This window comes from Protopterus annectens, chromosome 5.part0 (assembly GCF_019279795.1).
Source record: "Protopterus annectens isolate FY-2018-M chromosome 5.part0, PAN1.0, whole genome shotgun sequence".
In the NCBI taxonomy this organism is placed as follows: Eukaryota; Metazoa; Chordata; order Ceratodontiformes; family Protopteridae; genus Protopterus; species Protopterus annectens.
This window is the reverse complement of record NC_056735.1, coordinates 1,877,434,312-1,877,452,796: the sequence shown is the minus strand read 5'-3', so window position 1 is coordinate 1,877,452,796 and position 18,485 is coordinate 1,877,434,312. Positions and strand designations below refer to the sequence as shown.

Here is an 18,485-nt window from a genome sequence, read left to right as displayed (position 1 = left end):
TAGTTTAGTAGTACTCCCCTGACATGTAACTAGCACAAATACTATATTAGCAGTATCCCACTCCCTACCGACACTATAGTTTAGTAGTACTCCTGACATGTAACTAACACAAATACTATATTAGCAGTATCCCACTCTACCGACACTATAGTTTAGTAGTACTCCCCTGACGTGTAACTAACACAAATACTATATTAGCAGTATCCCACTCCCTACCGACACTATAGTTTAGTAGTACTCCCCTGACATGTAACTAACACAAATACTATATTAGCAGTATCCCACTCCCTACCGACACTATAGTTTAGTAGTACTCCCGTGACATGTAACTAACACAAATACTACATTACCAGTATCCCACTCCCTACCGACACTATAGTTTAGTAGTACTCCCCTGACATGTAACTAACACAAATACTATATTAGCAGTATCCCACTCCCTACCGACACTATAGTTTAGTAGTACTCTGACATGTAACTAACACAAATACTGTATTAGCAGTATCCCACTCCCTACCGACACTATAGTTTAGTAGTACTCCCCTGACATGTAACTAACACAAATACTATATTAGCAGTATCCCACTCCCTACCGACACTATAGTTTAGTAGTACTCCCCTGACATGTAACTAACACAAATACTGTATTAGCAGTATCCCACTCCCTACCGACACTATAGTTTAGTAGTACTCTCCTGACATGTAACTAACACAAATACTACATTAGCAGTATCCCACTCCCTACCGACACTATAGTTTAGTAGTACTCCCCTGACATGTAACTAACACAAATACTATATTAGCAGTATCCCACTCCCTACCGACACTATAGTTTAGTAGTACTCCCCTGACATGTAACTAACACAAATACTATATTAGCAGTATCCCACTCCTACCGACACTATAGTTTAGTAGTACTCCCCTGACATGTAACTAACACAAATACTGTATTAGCAGTATCCCACCCCTACCGACACTATAGTTTAGTAGTACTCCTGACATGTAACTAACACAAATACTATATTAGCAGTATCCCACTCCCTACCGACACTATAGTTTAGTAGTACCCCCTGACATGTAACTAACACAAATACTATATTAGCAGTATCCCACTCCTACCGACACTATAGTTTAGTAGTACTCCTGACATGTAACTAACACAAATACTATATTAGCAGTATCCCACTCCCTACCGACACTATAGTTTAGTAGTACTCCCCTGACATGTAACTAACACAAATACTGTATTAGCAGTATCCCACTCTCTACCGACACTATAGTTTAGTAGTACTCCCCTGACATGTAACTAACACAAATACTATATTAGCAGTATCCCACTCCCTACCGACACTATAGTTTAGTAGTACTCCCCTGACATGTAACTAACACAAATACTGTATTAGCAGTATCCCACTCCCTACCGACACTATAGTTTAGTAGTACTCCCCTGACATGTAACTAACACAAATACTATATTAGCAGTATCCCACTCCCTACCGACACTATAGTTTAGTAGTACTCCCCTGACATGTAACTAACACAAATACTATATTAGCAGTATCCCACTCCATACCGACACTATAGTTTAGTAGTACCCCCTGACATGTAACTAACACAAATACTGTATTAGCAGTATCCCACCTACCGACACTATAGTTTAGTAGTACTCCTGACATGTAACTAACACAAATACTATATTAGCAGTATCCCATCCCTACCGACACTATAGTTTAGTAGTACTCCTGACATGTAACTAACACAAATACTACATTAGCAGTATCCCACCGACACTATAGTTTAGTACTCCTGACATGTAACTAACACAAATACTATATTAGCAGTATCCCACTCCCACCGACACTATAGTTTAGTAGTACCCTGACATGTAACTAACACAAATACTACACTAGCAGTCTCCCACTCCTACCGACACTATAGTTTAGTAGTACTCCTGACATGTAACTAACACAAATACTATATTAGCAGTATCCCACTCCCTACCGACACTATAGTTTAGTAGTACTCCCCTGACATGTAACTAACACAAATACTACATTAGCAGTATCCCACTCCATACCGACACTATAGTTTAGTAGTACTCCCCTGACATGTAACTAACACAAATACTATATTAGCAGTATCCCACTCCCTACCGACACTATAGTTTAGTAGTACTCCCCTGACATGTAACTAACACAAATACTACATTAGCAGTATCCCACTCCATACCGACACTATAGTTTAGTAGTGCTCCCCTGACATGTAACTAACACAAATACTGTATTAGCAGTATCCCACTCCCTACCGTTAGTAGTACTCCCCTGACATGTAACTAACACAAATACTATATTAGCAGTATCCCACTCCCGACACTATAGTTTAGTAGTACTCCCCTGACATGTAACTAACACAAATACTGTATTAGCAGTATCCCACTCCCTACCGTTAGTAGTACTCCCCTGACATGTAACTAACACAAATACTATATTAGCAGTATCCCACTCCCTACCGTTAGTAGTATTCCCCTGACATGTAACTAACATAAATACTATATTAGCAGTATCCCACTCCCTACCGACACTATAGTTTAGTAGTACTCCCCTGACATGTAACTAACACAAATACTGTATTAGCAATATCCCACTCCCTACCATTAGTAGTACTCCCCTGACATGTAAATAACACAAATACTATATTAGCAGTATCCCACTCCCTAACGACACTATAGTTTAGTAGTACTCCCCTGACGTGTAACTAACACAAATACTATATTAGCAGTATCCCACTCCCTACTGACACTATAGTTTAGTAGTACTCCCCTGACGTGTAACTAACACAAATACTATATTAGCAGTATCCCACTCCCTACCGACACTATAGTTTAGTAGTACTCCCCTGACATTTAACTAACACAAATACTGTATTAGCAATATCCCACTCCCTACCATTAGTAGTACTCCCCTGACATGTAACTAACACAAATACTACATTAGCAGTATCCCACTCCATACCGACACTATAGTTTAGTAGTACTCCCCTGACATGTAACTATAGTTTACCACTAATCCCCTCACTCAACAAACACTGTACAGATTACTAATACCCCGAAACACACGCACACACAATGGTTTAGTGGTACTCCCTTCTGCCCAACACCACACACTGTAGTTTTGTAGTATGCCCTATCAAACACAGATGGAGATAGACATGCACACACAGATACCCATACGCACACACACACTGAGTTATAATGTACTATTACAGGCTATTACGTCAGTACTGACAGCTGAAGGATGTTTCAGAGAATAATAAGAATGCAGCAACAAAAGTAAAACAGAATGATTTAATTTAATTTAGCTTTTGCAGCAATTGCCACTCTTGTGTCTACTGTGTTTTACTGTAACTAAAAAAATAGTAGACAGTAAAGGATATGTAAAACAGTAGATACTGCATCTCGGCAGTGTTTAACAACAGTGGATGTAACTTCAGCCCTATTGCTTCTGCAAAAGGATTATTCCCAACCAAGTTGCTGTAATGTGGTATTTAAGGACTTCCTTCCACTTAATCCCATATTCCAGAATGATGACAGGAATTTGTGAATTATTATAACTAAATGCTTTAATAATAACCATAAAATTAAGAAGCCATTGAAAAGCACAATTTAAAAGGTAACCAGATGACCGTGCAACTGTGCTAAAATGGAAATATTTTACAGGCTTATATTTCAGCTCTTTAAGAAAATAAGAAAATAAGAATGATGTACCATTACCTTCAAGTAATACTGACAATTTGGTTGAATTTAACACTCTGTTGAAGGAATTAGAGAATGATATGTATAGACTGCAACGTTATTCCTGGCAACGTAGACATTTAGAGGCTTGCATACACTTCAAGATCATACCGAGAGGTATGCGAGTGTTATGTATGCCTACGTATGGTGAGCAACATCCAACACTACTTAAGAAATGGCAGGACCTAAATATTAACCTTGGCTTTAGCTATATCAATTTATTACTTGAATATTTTTCTCCAATTGAGCTGGAGCTACAGAAAAAGGTGGAGGCACTTTGTGTAGATCTATATGAGCGCTTTACTTCCGATTTTCATGTGAGGAAGTTAGAAAGCGTTCAGTCTCAAATCAATATTTATAGTGAGAAGCTTAAACTCACTAAACAACGGAAATTGTGTAGGGACCATAATGACTTCGCCTTGGGTAATATCTTCATTTGGCCGAGGATACAATATGGTTCTCATTCCAGCGTAACTATGGCTACGGAAGCAGGGGCGCATGATGTCATCACGTCAGTGAACTGTGCCTTGGAACGGCCCAACCGGAACAATGAACATCGAGAGATTTAGGGTAACTCTGCCATTGTATCTACTGATAAATCTTCAAATAATATGCATAGTAGTTCCATGGCATTGAATGCTAGTGTGAATGTCTATACACCACCACCAAATCAGCAGGCACCTGGAGGGGCGTTTAAAGATATGGAACCTGTTGTGCATCCCAAGGTTGCTAACCCAGATGAAAAGCGTTTTTTACCATATCCCATAAAACAAATGGACTATGTGAGAGATCGTTTGTCAAGCAAAGGTCCGAGGAAAAGGAAATTTTCGGAAGAAAGGTATGGGCAAAGGAAGAATACAAGGAACTGAACTCTTTAGTATTTAACTTTTCTAGCCATACTGTTAATGAAACTGATATAGCTGTTTTAAACAAGGGACTGGGTTTTATACCATCACAACCCAGCAAAATTAGTGATACGCTAACTGATTTGCATTTGTTTGGTCGTTTGATTGCACTGAAAGTATATTTTAACAATAATGTATTGTCGCCAAGGTGTGGCTACTCTCATAGATTAAAAAAGAAGAGTAGCTTTATTCCCCCTTCACCAAATAGCGTTGATTGTCTCATCAAACTATGTGAACATGATTTTTATAGATATTATTCAGTGGGTAATAGAAAGAAGAACAGGTTTTATAATATGACACATTCAGAAGTTGCCTCGTTGGCAAAATTGAGGGATGATACAACGCTTATTATAAAACCGGCTGATAAAGGGGGGGCGTGGTACTTATGGACACGCCTGATTACAATAATAGCATGAATATGTTATTGGGAGACACCAATACATATCGTGTTTTGACGATTACTGATGTAACACAGATCATATATAATGTACATGATAATATTTATGACCTTCTAATGTGCAGACAAATTGACAAAGAAACTTATGATTTTTTACATGTTCAATCACCTTTAATTCCTTGTATGAAAGGGTTACTCAAGGTACACAAGAAAGTCTCCCCACTTCCAATGCGACCTATAGTTTCAGGCAAGGGTTGGGTCACCTCTAACATATCTGTGTACTTAGAATCTATGTTGAGACCTATAGTTGATTCTATTCCGACTATTCTAAAAGATACTTATCATCTATTGGATGACGTTAGGCAATTAAATTATGACTTTAGAATAGGGCATTGTATACTGGTAACCCTTGATGTTAAAAATCTTTTTACCAGTATACCCAATGGATATGGTATACATGCCATGAGGGAAGTTTTGAACAATGATACTGATTTCAGTATAGATGAACAGATCCTACTATGCCACTTGTTAGAGATGGTTCTTGAAAATAATGTATTCATGTTTGCTCATAAGTATTATTTACAGCAATGGGGTGTTGCCATGGGCACCCCTGTTGCGAATACTTATGCAAACTTGGTCGTTTTTAACTGGGAGAAGAATAATTTGTTTAATCACAATATCTATCAGAAGAAGGTTAAAATGTACAGAAGATTTGTAGATGACATTCTAATCCTCTGGGAAGGGACCCATGTTGAGTTTAAAGATTTTCTAGTGTATTTAGAATCCACAACTGAATTCTTAAAATTCACTATGGAATGGTCATATACAACCATTAGTTTTTTGGATATTAATCTTACTATTACTAATGATAACTGCATAGAATCTATGTTATACAGGAAATCTTGTTGGAAGAATACTCTGTTGTGCTATAATAGCATGCACCCCAGACATGTCTTCCCAGGCATTGTGAAGAGCCAATACATCAGGCTAACAAGACTATGTGAAAATAAGGATGTATTGAATAAGGAAGCAAAGGTTATGGAAGATTTGTTTCTGGCTAGAGGATACAATAAAAAGTTAGTATGTGACATCAAAAATAATGTTTTGAGTGGGAAAGAGCGCATAGAAGGTTTAGATGAAGGTCACAAAATTGCGACTAATTATCATACTACTAATAGCTATAGACAATCTAAGAAAGAAACTAGACCTTCATATGTCATGCAGTTTACAAATGATGTTCTTGATTTGAAAAATATTATAGTATGTAACTGGAATGTCCTGATTATGGATGAGGTAATAAGGAATATCGTGGGTGAGAAACTAAAATTTATCTATAAGAACTCCCCAAATCTCAAACAGTTGCTATGCTTTAAAGAAAATAAAGTCACATTTAATGGACATGAATATAATAGAAATGTTGGTAGCTTCCCTTGTAGGAAGTGTAATATGTGCCAACATATTACTGAAACACAAATCTATAAGCACCCCAAACTAAACTTCATTTTTACACCTAGATTCTATGCAACATGTGATTCAATGAATTTAATATATTTAGCAACGTGCACGAAATGTGACGCTTTTTATGTTGGAATGACCAAAAGAAAATTTAAACAGAGAATCTATAACCATGTCTATGATATAAAGAAGAATAGTGAATTCAATGCTTTGGCTAGACATGTTTTTGAATATAGAGAACATGGTTTTAAATTCAGAGTACTTCAGTTAGTGGATAAAAACAAAAGAGGGGGTGACAATATGAACACCCTGGCAAATGTTGAGTTGACATGGACTTTTAGATTAGGAGCACATTTATATCCAGGATTAAATCAAAGCATTTGTATCAAGCCTGTCTTGGATATTAGATTATATAAATAAGAAATGAATATATTATTTATCTGTTCATTTATCTATTCATTTACTTACTTATTTACTTATTTATCTATTTATTTATTTATCTATTCGTTAGTACATTAACACAGTATTTTAATGATAGTAACTGTATTTATATAGATATGATACTTTTTATATAGATACGATGCTCTTTTTTATAAACAATATTTATTTGTATATGTATATTTATGTATTTATATATTGAGATTAATTTAAAAAATATATACATATATATCTATTTTTTAATATAATTGCATACAATTTTGGCAATATATATATGCTACACTAAAAGATTGCTCCAGAGGGTTTTAGAATGTCCTTTACTGTTTCTTCTGACTAGAGTTTCATATTGAATTATATGTCTCTTTAAGAAAGCTTTTAGTTAATTGATTAGTTCTTTGATTAATTAGTTGTTTGTCTTAATTGTTTGATTGAATGCATTTAGTTTACTATATATAGTATGAATGAACTGCCATAATATGTTAAGATCTGATGAAGCGCACTATGGTGCGTGAAAGCGCTTGTCTGTTCGTGAATAAAGGAATCTGTTTGTGAACAAACGAAAGATTTTTTATCTCTTTTATCTCTTGGTGGTGAATCCTGCAGTGTTTTTGCTTACATTTCAGCTCTTTACTGATGATCTTCAAGCAGGGCTAGCCTAAAGTAGAGCTGATGAAAATGTCAACATGATTTGTTAGTGGCATTGTAAGGAGCCTAACTTACAGCCAGAAGTCACTTGTGCATAAATGAAGGAATAGTAATGCTGACATATTATAAAATCATGAAAAATCACAACAGAACAAAAGAAACAAACATTATGTGCGCATGCAAACAGTAACTGACTTTCAGCTATTATGTCTTTTTATAAAAGGCAGTGGATCTGAAATCAGTCAGCTAAAGTTCTGATAAATTCCCAAGTCTGGACATATGGTTGATATGCCTTTCTCCTTGGGTTTATTTGTACAGACCTAATTAACGCTGCCTCTGTCCACTCCCCTGTTAACCTGCATACAAGTTTATAGGTTCACAGGTTCATAGGTTCATACTAGGCTATCTGCCCAAGGGCATTTATAAGCCTAGCCCATAGTTATGTGGCTTTCGCCACCCCTTTAGTTTGAATAAAAACTATGCCTATTATTTTGCTGTGCCTCTGTCAAGCAGTGACACTGAAGTAATCCCTGGGGTATATCTGCGATCTCCCATCCATTGGTCAAGATTCCTCTTGAACAAGGCCAGCGAGGTGCTCTGCCTCACATGTACCTGGATTTTGTTCCACAGCATAGGGAGTCTCTGGGTGATGAATCTGTCCCTCCAGCACGTTCTATTTATAACCGTGTCGAGGTTTAAGTCTCCTGCCCTTGTGGTTCTGAGGGATCTAGATTTTTTGAGGTGAAGCATGTTCATCAAATCTGGGTTTGACATGGCCTTATATGTCAGGCACAGGTCACCTCTGAGCAAGCGGTATGAGACTGAATAGAGCTGGAGTTCTTTCAGTCGGGCAGCATAAGACATATTTTTGAGACCCTTTATCCTTTTGGTGAGGAACTTTTGGGGCCTTTCAAGCTGCAGCAGGTGTCTGGTCAGATACATTCCGAACGGGGCATTGTACTCAATCATAGGTCTAATGAGTGATGAGTACAGGGGGACGATGACCTCCCTTGATCTAGATGTGAATCCCTTCATGATCAGGTGGGCGATATAGAAGGTTTTCCTAACTACTTTAGCAAAATGAGTGTCAAACGAAAGGCTACTGTCAACCTGGGTCCCCAGATCCCTGATGACTTCTTCTGTGCTCAGTGGATTGCCACCTATATGGTAGCTAGGGGTAACCTTGTTTTTCCCGAAGGGTATGACTATGCATTTCTTGGCGTTTAACTTTAGGCCATGGCTCTGGCACCAGTTATCCATTTCTGTGAGGCCCTTCTGGAGGATATCTGTGTCAGATGTGTTTTCGACTATGGCGCCCAGTTTGCAGTCATCTGCAAACTTTGTCAGCCATAACCCACTTGAATTTGCTTGTACTTCAGAAAAGTAGATGCCGAACAAGAGTGGACCCAGGACTGAGCCCTGTGGGACACCACTTGTGACAGGCTTTGAGTCTGACATGGCTCCAGCAACTCTGACCCTGTGGGTTCTGTCACTTAGCAAGTTTGCTACCCATCTTGTGATGTATGGGTTTACATTCAAGCTGATGAGTTTTTCGATGATACCTGAGTGGGGTATTGTGTCGAAGGCCTTTGCCAGGTCGAAGTAGGCTGTATGGACTGCCTTTCCCTCATCAATGGCCTTGGTGACTGTCTCGAAGAAGTCAACCAAGTTTAAGAGGCAGGATCTGCCTTTGACAAAGCCAAACTGGGTTGGATCCAAAGTCTGCAAGTTCCCTATGTCTTTATTTATGAGTTCCATTATGATCCTCTCCATGGCTTTGCAGATAAGGCTTGTCAAGCTAATGGGGCGGTAATTTCCAGGGTTGGTGGAGGCACCGCCCTTATGAAGTGGGACCACAGTGCTGCGCCACTCCTTGGTGCGTATCCTGAGGTGAGGCTAAGATTAAACAGCTGTCCTAACTGTGGGTTTAATTCCTTGTTGAGTTCGTGAAGCACACAGCCGGGGACACCATCCAGTCCCATGGATGCTGTGTTTTTTGCCTTAGTGAGGGCAGTTCTCACCTGGGCGTTGGAGATGTTTGGGGGGCTACAATCCTCTGGTATAGATATCTCTCCTTTTGGGGAGGGGAGAAGTTTGCACTGAACCTGTCAGCCAGTATGTTGGCAATGTGTGTAGGTTCAGTAATCTTCACATCATTTTGAACTAATTCTGAGCATATCTGGGAGTTTCTTCCTAGGTTTCTAACATAGCTAAAGAAGGACTTATGATTGTCTTTTGAGTCCTTGGCGATTTTTCTCTCAAAATTTGCCTTGGATGATTTTATGAGAGCTCTTAGTTTTTACTTATAATGATCAAAGGTGTCTTACCTTTCAAGGATTTTGCTCTATCTTGTAGTAGCTTCCTCCTTTTGTTGTAGAGCTTGTTTATGGCTGGGGTCCACCAGACTGGACGCTTGCCTTTGGTACAGAGAGTCTTAGTTTTGTTTGGGATTGCCTGATCCATGCAGTCCTGTAGGTGCTGGTAGAAGGCATTTGTAAGTGATTCAGCGGTTTGAGTAATGTTTACCACTGGCTCAGGGGCCTTAAAGGAGACCACACTAGTTTTTAGAAGTGTGAAATCGGCTTTTGAGAAGTTTTTCACTGTGGTCTTTTTTGTTTCTGGTGGGGGCGGGATGAGGACCTCCAGCGAGATTAGTTTATGATCTGATCTCACCAGTGAGGGGTATACTTCCAGTGTTGAACATTGTGATCCCATGTTCGTGATGATGAGATCAAGTATGTTTTCTCCTCTTGTGGGGATGGTGACTAGTTGTTCCATGGCATTTGAGTTTATGAACTCCAGGAATCTTTGGGTTAGAGTGTTCGGGCTTGAGTAGTGTTCCCAGTCTATATTAGGGTAGTTGAAGTCACCTAGTATGATGGTGTTTGGAGATACATTTATCCCCTCCAATGTTTTCAGGAAGGCCATGTGAGGTTCCTGAGTTTGAGAGGGTGGCCTGTAACATGCTACAAATTGCAGAGCAGTCTTGCCTATGGTTAATTGCACCTGGATGGTCTCCGATGCATCGTGCATTGCCACCAACCTTGAGGTGTGGGTGTCCTTTATGAATATGGACACCCCCCCTCCTTTCTTGGTGTTGTCTGGATTTTGGGGCCGGAACGCATGATATGAGGTGAAACCTGTTAGTGCTGGGGTGCTCTCAGGAGCCTTGAACCAGGTTTCTGTCACAGCACAGACATCGATGTTCTCCATATTGAGAAGGGCCTCGAGTGCGTGCATCTTGAGATTGAGACTTCTGGCATTGAGCAGCATTACCCTTAGTTTTTCCTTTTTGTGTTCTAGGGTGGTAGGTTTAGAATTTGAGCCTTGCCTAAAAAAGGCACTATGCGGGTGGCAAGAGCCTTTGCCAATATCCGGAAGCCCAGGGGTGACAGGTGCAAGCCGTCCCTTGCGAAGCAGCGTGGCTTGTCCAGCATGTCATCCCAGGCAGACAGACATTGGATCTCCTTTGAATGACACCAGAATTTAAGCCAATTATTAAAGCTGATCATCTTATCACTGTATTGTGGCATCATTCTAGGTGAAGGTAGGATACTGCTCAAGGTCAGGGTCATACCTGCCTGGGCTACATAATCAAAGAGCTCCTCAATGTCTCTTTTCATGTAGTTCAAGGAGGTACGTCTCAGGTCGTTGACACCAGCGTGGACAATGACTGAGTCGTACTTGTACCTGCTGTTGAGAGACCTGAGTGCTTGCGTTATGTGGCAGATTCTAGCACCCGACAGGCAGCTTACTGTGACCTTCTCCTTACTCAGTCTGGTGAGCGGGACGTCAGTGTGTCTGACTATGGAGTCACCAATGACAAGTGTGTCTGGCATTGTGTTTGGCCTTAAGGGCTGTGACTGTTTGACACTCTGACTGTGTGGTCTATGTGTTGCATGTGTTGGGTCCTGAGGTGGTAGTTGTTTGGGTGTCTGCTTTGGTGGCCTCTGCTGTTTTGGTAAATTTTTGATCAGAGCCTCCGAGTATGTCTTTGTGTGAGTATGTGTATGATTTGAAGTTGTGATGGTACTATGTGTGACTGGGTATGTATTGTGTGTGGTTACCTTCTCCTCCTGTCTGGTCTTGCCAGTCCTATGTTGAGAGAGCTCAGCCTCCAGTTTGGCCGTATAGTTGCATCTCTCGCATGTATTTGTGTTTTGTGGGAGAAGGAGAGGATTGTCTGTGTACATGAGGCAATTGTAACATTGCCTCAATATTCCAGGTTCACCAGTTGAGCTGGAGAGGACACTAGCAACTGATCCCTCGACATACTAGAAGTAGTAGATAAAGAGACTTTCAAAGGACTCCGGGGGAAGTGGGTTTTAGGCTGGTGGGGTACTATCTATAATAAGAGTGCTTTATCAAGGTGCAAGTACTGTAGGAGTAAGTGCTAGGCTTTACAGATAGAGAATAGTCTACCTGGGAATCAAGTAGAGATGAACTTTTCAGTTATAGGATACGCTGGTTAGATCAGCAGTACAGCTCGAGGAAGGTAGTTCTAAGGGAACATTTGAAGAGTGGAATTTAGATGGCCCGAATAGTTTAACCTTGTTTAACCGCCGCTGGTCTTGTGTGCAACAGTGGCAACTGGGCGCTAACGCGCGTTTAGCGTTTTTTATATCAGGGGGCTGAAAGAAGCTAGGAACTGGCCCAAAATGACCAATACACTACAAGTTACTGGCTAAAACCTCACAAAACTGGACCAACAGGCAGCTCAATGCTTCCCACTCCCACTGGTAAGCAACGGAACTTCCTCTCTTCCAAATTAGGCAAAGAATCAGTGACAGGAACTACAAACAAAGTCCAGGGATCAGCAACTCTGAAACTGGACTACTCTAGCTCAGTAAGGTGGGAAAACAAGAGATATTTTTTTTTTTCAGAAAACAAGCAGAAACAGAACAGTAGACACTTATAAATGCTATAAATTGGCTATCACAGCCTAAAGAAACAATTTGCAACAATTACAGATTTAAAAATAACAAATTGAGATTTTCAAGTGCAATAACAAGATATATGCAGAAAAACAATTACAATGTATTAGCAAAGCAGGCGAAATACAGTTGCTAGGTAATTAAAAGTGGGAAAGCCACAAAAATATACTTAAATCAGGTAAAGTCGCTTTTTTAGCTCTCTGAAGCTTGGATTACTCTGCTGGCCACCATGAGGATCTGTGCTGAGTAGGTACAAGCTAAAAAACGCGCGTTTAGCGTGTTTTATATCAGGGGGCTGAAGGAAGCTAGGAACTGGCCCAAAACGACCAATAGACTACAAGTTACTGGCTGAAACCTCACAAAACTGGACCAACAGGCAGCTCAATGCTTCCCACTCCCACTGGTATGCAAGGGAACTTCCTCTCTTCCAAATTAGGCAAAGAATCAGTAACAGGAACTACAAACAAAGTCCAGGGATCAGCAACTCTGAAACTGGACTACTCTAGCTCAGTAAGGCGGGAAAACAAGAGATATTTTTTTTTTTTTTTTTTTTTCAGAAAACAAGCAGAAACAGAACAGTAGACACTTATAAATGCTATAAATCGGCTATCACAGCCTAAAGAAACAATTTGCAACAATTACAGATTTAAAAGTAACAAATTGAGATTTTCAAGTGCAATAACAAGATATATGCAGAAAAACAATTACAATGTATCAGCAAAGCAGGCGAAATACAGTCGCTAGGTAATTAGAAGTGGGAAAGCCACAAAAATATACTTAAATCAGGTAAAGTCACTTTTTTAGCTCTCTGAAGCTTGGATTACTCTGCTGGCCACCACGAGGATCTGTGCTGAGTAGGTACCATTTAGTTGTATCACAAAGTACAAAAGATGGAATTGTTTTTCATATTATAATACAAAAAAGATACTACTATGTAAGTATATACCTCAAGCTGAACCTTCTGTTCCAAGTTCTTGTATGTTCTCTGCAACAGTTCTTTAGTTCCTAGCACACCGTACCACATCATGTTTTTAGTTCTGCTTCTAAAAACAAGGGAGAAAAGAATTACAAGTTTTAGCACCAGAGCAACAGAAACTATTTTCTAGTACTGAGCATATATAGAAAAAAATATGCCGCAAAATGAATAACGGTACTTATAGTTATTACAACCTTACCTACATTTCTCAGGGTGTTCTTCACGCTTATTGTTAAATTCTAATGAGATTTTGGCATCTAAACCAATTCCAAAATAGTTATTCATTACACATTTTTCTGAGTATCCCTCTCTGCAGAAAGAAAAATAAACACAGAGTAAGTCTTGTCACAACGATCAAAATATACAATATTTTATGAACAGTTTGGACAACATTCGGCAAGTCAAATACAGCCTTTTCTTCAAGTCATATCAGCTCTGTACCAAAACCCATAAACACAAGTCATAAGAAAACGCATATCAAAACCTATAACAATAAAACAATAAGACAAGGATGCCCACTTTCACCGTATCTCTTTAGTTTACACCCTGAACCCCTATTTTTACTCCTTTTACAAAAAATTCCTTCAATTGTTAACACAGGTATTCTGGTACAGGATTTTGCTGATATTAATATTTACCTTACTTTGTCAAATTCAGGCATTCTACAATTATAAACTCTTTAAATTCCTTTTCAAATGCCTCCAACTATAAATTAAGTTTACACAAAACAACTATTTCTCATTTAACTCAAAACTATGATAATATTGACAATTTCTATATTGAATGATATCAAAATAAGTTCCACTTTCAAATATTTTGTTATATAATATCATGAAACCAAACATCCAAGTGTACATTCAAATATATTAAATGAGCAGAGTAATGATTAAGTAGGCCTATTTTGGTATCTACTAAAACTGTACTATATCTATGATGTCATGTGAACTTTTCTGGCATATTTCACTGGGGTATATGAGAATATGCACTCAGCCACTTAGCTGTTCAGTTTAGGCATACAGACACACACACATACATATCTTTCACTCTTTGTGAAGTAATTCATTGCATAGGAGTCTAAATTTGGGTGGGGGACCTAGCATAAATCCAGTGACAGAAAAATGCATGACTTTTACTTATAATGTAATGAAAACTCAGTAGAAATATAATAGGGACACCTATTACATCCAGAAGAGAAGTTATATACCCAACGCTTAAAGAAAATATATAATGCAACAAGAAAGACCATCACTGTGAAATATCTCTAAAATGCTCTAAAGAGACCATCTATCAACTTCCCTTTAACAATTCTTAAAAATCTTAAGTGAAATTACAACTGAGGACCCAGCTACATAACATAATTATCCTGATAAACTGAACTGCCTCAGCTCTGCCACTGTAATAGCAGCTGTACTGGATCCCTTAGCATCCTCTTTCTCTGAATATTCCAGAATTCCTTAAAATGGGAACTATTTCTCATGTATTACATTTTAGGTAAGACAGAACTTCCCGAAATGGGTTTGCACTTCTACCTGGGAAACTGGGTAATTCCTTTCTCTCCATGGATATAAACAACTTCAATGGATTTCAGTGAGTGGGCTTTGTTTTCATGTATGTACTGTGATTTCAGTAAGGTAATCCTGATACCAGAGTGTAACAGTTCTTTAAGTTCTTTGTCCACCTACTTTTATTCAGCACTTCACTTTTGTAGTAGCACAGAAAAAGAATGTGGTCTCAACACATTTGGCAATAACTTGATCAAATGTCATAGCCTCCCCCCATGGCTCACTAGCTGCCTATAGGGCAGCCTCTAGCTTATTTTCCCCATCACAATAATAGGCAATATATTCCCCATTTACCACATCTGAAGCACAAAATGGAAGACATGGTTTCTTCCACTCTATTCAAAGTTTTATCAACTACTTGGGTAGGTGATTCCTTAAATAAATTCTCATAGCACAGTATCCCTTCTACAAAAGTCACAAAGGTTTTTGCAAATTGAGGGTCTTATAAACATACCCACTTCTTAAATGGTCACTGGTAATGTTCTCTTAAACTTGTTTATCACATTCATTTCCATCATTATCTCCTTGCTTGTTAAGACCTTCTGGCTCTAACCAAAATACTTTTTTATTCAAAGAAAATTTCCATTTATGAAACTTAAGGGCTTAAGTCTCTGATGTGACTCCTGCCTTTGCCAACAAACTTCTCCTTATGTTATCAAAATCACAAGATTCCGTACGATGAAGCTCCATGTAAGCATGGAGGAACTCCCCATGAGATGAGATGCCAAAATTCAATCCCATTTGGAACAATCCCAACCCTCCTGGCAAGCTATTTAATCAAATGTAATAAATACGCCTTGAGGTCATCTTTGCTATTAATAGTCTTGAGTAGGGGAGCAGACTTTGGTTGGGCTATTGATTTAGCTGTGGTTGCAATTATCTGTAGTACCTGTTCAGTAGCGGTCATTCTATAGTTTTAAAATCCCTCAGCTGGAACGTGGACACTGTTTTGGACCACAGACAAATTTGACAAAGCGCACAGTAGCACAGATAGATGACAGAAAGTGAAAAAATGTTCTTACTTTGCCATAGGGAATTAACATACTCTGTTCAGCAGTGATAAGTATAACTGGAACTTCAATTGGTTTATGTAGTTTTAGTAGCTTGTTGTATCCATGATATTCTAAGCAGCAGTCACAACTGAGTTTTCATAAAACAATAGATCTGAAGTTGTTTTCATGTGATCTTCATCCTGAAGGATTTGGATCTGGCACAGATCTGACTCAGCCGCATACTCCAGCATCAGATCCAAACTCCAAGCTCCTCCCCTACCCATAAAGCCCCTGTCTCCCTCCTCCCTTCAAATCTCATTTGCGGCTAGTTTGATAAGCAGCGTGTATCCTTCAACTCCAAGCTCCACTTTTAGTAAGTTGTATTTTTGGGTCCTTTTTTCTCTATTTCTTCTGCTCTTAACCTATCTTTATCTTTCTAATCTTAGCCTGTCTACGTATTTGCACTCAGGCATTGCTTATATATAAAAAAAAGAGAGAGAGAGGAAGTTTACTCTCTCTCTCTCTCCTCTTTCCGGCCTTTCGTGTGTGTGTGTGTGTGTGTGTGTGTGTGTGTGTGTGTGTGTGTGTGTGTGTGTGTGTGTGTGGCCGTGGCTGATACTCCCAAACCTGGCTTCAGGAAGTGTATAAAGTTTGTGCATAAGCTACCCGTCTGATGCCCACACTCTATGCATGCCCTGTCTGGGTGTAATCTAGATACCTCCTGCTCGATCTGTGCGGGCTTCAACCCCTGTGTGTTGATTGACAGGAGGAACAAACTCATCCTGAAAGGCCTCCTCCCACCTCCAATGGAGGCCTTTGTTTCTTCTTCTTCTTCCACCCCAGTTTCTGGGACTCAACCTACTGCCAAGATGTCTGGGGATAGAGAGAAGGTCTGATCCAAGGAGCGGGATCGGCCAAGGAAGTGGTCCCCAGTCCATTCTTCCTAAGTTGAACCCCCAGCTAAGTCCTGCCCACATCTGAGCCAGAGCTCCCCTCGGCTCCAGTCATCGAGCATTTTGCCATAGCCCAAGGTCTGCTGGGCTCGGTCCCCACTCCCTGTTTCCCTCAGCACCATTTTGGGCCTGGGTCAGTAGTGTCTTCCATCCAGTCCTCTTGGAGCCTGTCCAAAGCCAAGGTGGACAGGATGATGCGGAAGTTCATTCAGGCCCAGATCCAGCTGGGAGTCTTGCTTGCCCCATCCCCCTCTGGGGCCAGTGGCATGCAGTCCACCTTTCTCCCTATTACTCCTTCTCCCATCTGACTCCTGGTTTCAGGTCATTGTGTTTGAGGTTCACCAGTATCGAGGGGTTGGCACCGATGGTCACTGGTACCACAATGCCTACCATTGCCCTGAGTGGTTCAACATTCTTGGAGCCAACCGACTCTTGAAGCCATAGCCTCAGTGTTGGATTCAAGGGGATGGCATCAATTTTGAGGCTTTTGGGGTCATCTCTTCCTCTCAGTGTCTCAGTGCTGGGAGACTCAGCTCCAACACCCCCCTCGATGCAGTGAGCAGTGGATCCAACCTCAGCTGTTCCAACTTCGGACATCCACTTGCCTTCTGCCTTCGAGGTGGTGGAGAGGGTCCTCTCGGCTCCTTTGATACCTTTGACACTTTCATCCTCAGAGTCCATTCTGGCTCCCTCTTTTTCTGGGCTGGAGTTGCCATTCTGCCATGTCACCACAGGAGGTTTCCCTATGGGAATTCCCTGAGGCTTCTGAGTCATCCCTGGAAATCCACCCCCCCACACTGAGGAGCCCCCTCGGAAGCATACGTGTAAGAGGAAGCACTTGGACTCCCCGTCAGAGTCTCTCACGGATGATACCGACTTGGATGAATGGGAGGTTTCCCATCGATCACCTCTGGAGGATGTCTCCATTGGAGACATCATGGAGATCCTTCAGCAAAGCGGCGGGTATTAGTTTAAGGGCATGCACACTTATGCAACCAACTTATTGTATGTTTTTTATTTTTTCCTCTAACAGATTTTTTTGTTTTTCAATTGAATTGTACAGGTTATAATTCACATTAAAGGTGAAAAGTTTTGAAATGATTTATTGTGGTCTCATTTTTTTATATCACAAAAAACTGGCATTTTAACAGGGGTGTGTACACGTTTTACATCCATTGTATCTGCTCTGTGGCTACCTGGCCTTCATCGCACACATTTATCTCCCATTATAAATTGGACCCTCTTTCCAGTGGTTGGGCATCTTTTGGCTCAGTTGTGCTCTGGAACATCCTTCCATGAAGACCTCCGAGGGTTATTTGGTAGCTTTGGACTCTGTCTCTCAGGTTGAAGATCAAATGAAAACAACTTCAGATAAATTAGTTATGTAGTCACCATAACGTTCCATTTGAGTTGTTGCTTTTTATTTGTCTTCAACCGT

At 40.0% G+C, this 18,485-nt stretch overlaps 1 protein-coding gene across 1 annotated transcript in view; it reads right to left on the bottom strand.

Annotated features, from left to right (window-relative positions):
- The window catches only part of DGKH (diacylglycerol kinase eta), a 1,992,493-nt gene that overhangs the window by 408,867 nt on the left and 1,565,141 nt on the right, over positions 1–18,485 (bottom strand). The window contains exons 19-20 of the mRNA XM_044071702.1: positions 13,740–13,850; positions 13,511–13,607 (exon numbers count right to left, since the gene is read on the bottom strand). Coding sequence (XP_043927637.1) covers positions 13,511–13,607; positions 13,740–13,850 — 208 coding nt within the window. The remainder of the gene's footprint in view (positions 1–13,510; positions 13,608–13,739; positions 13,851–18,485) is intronic.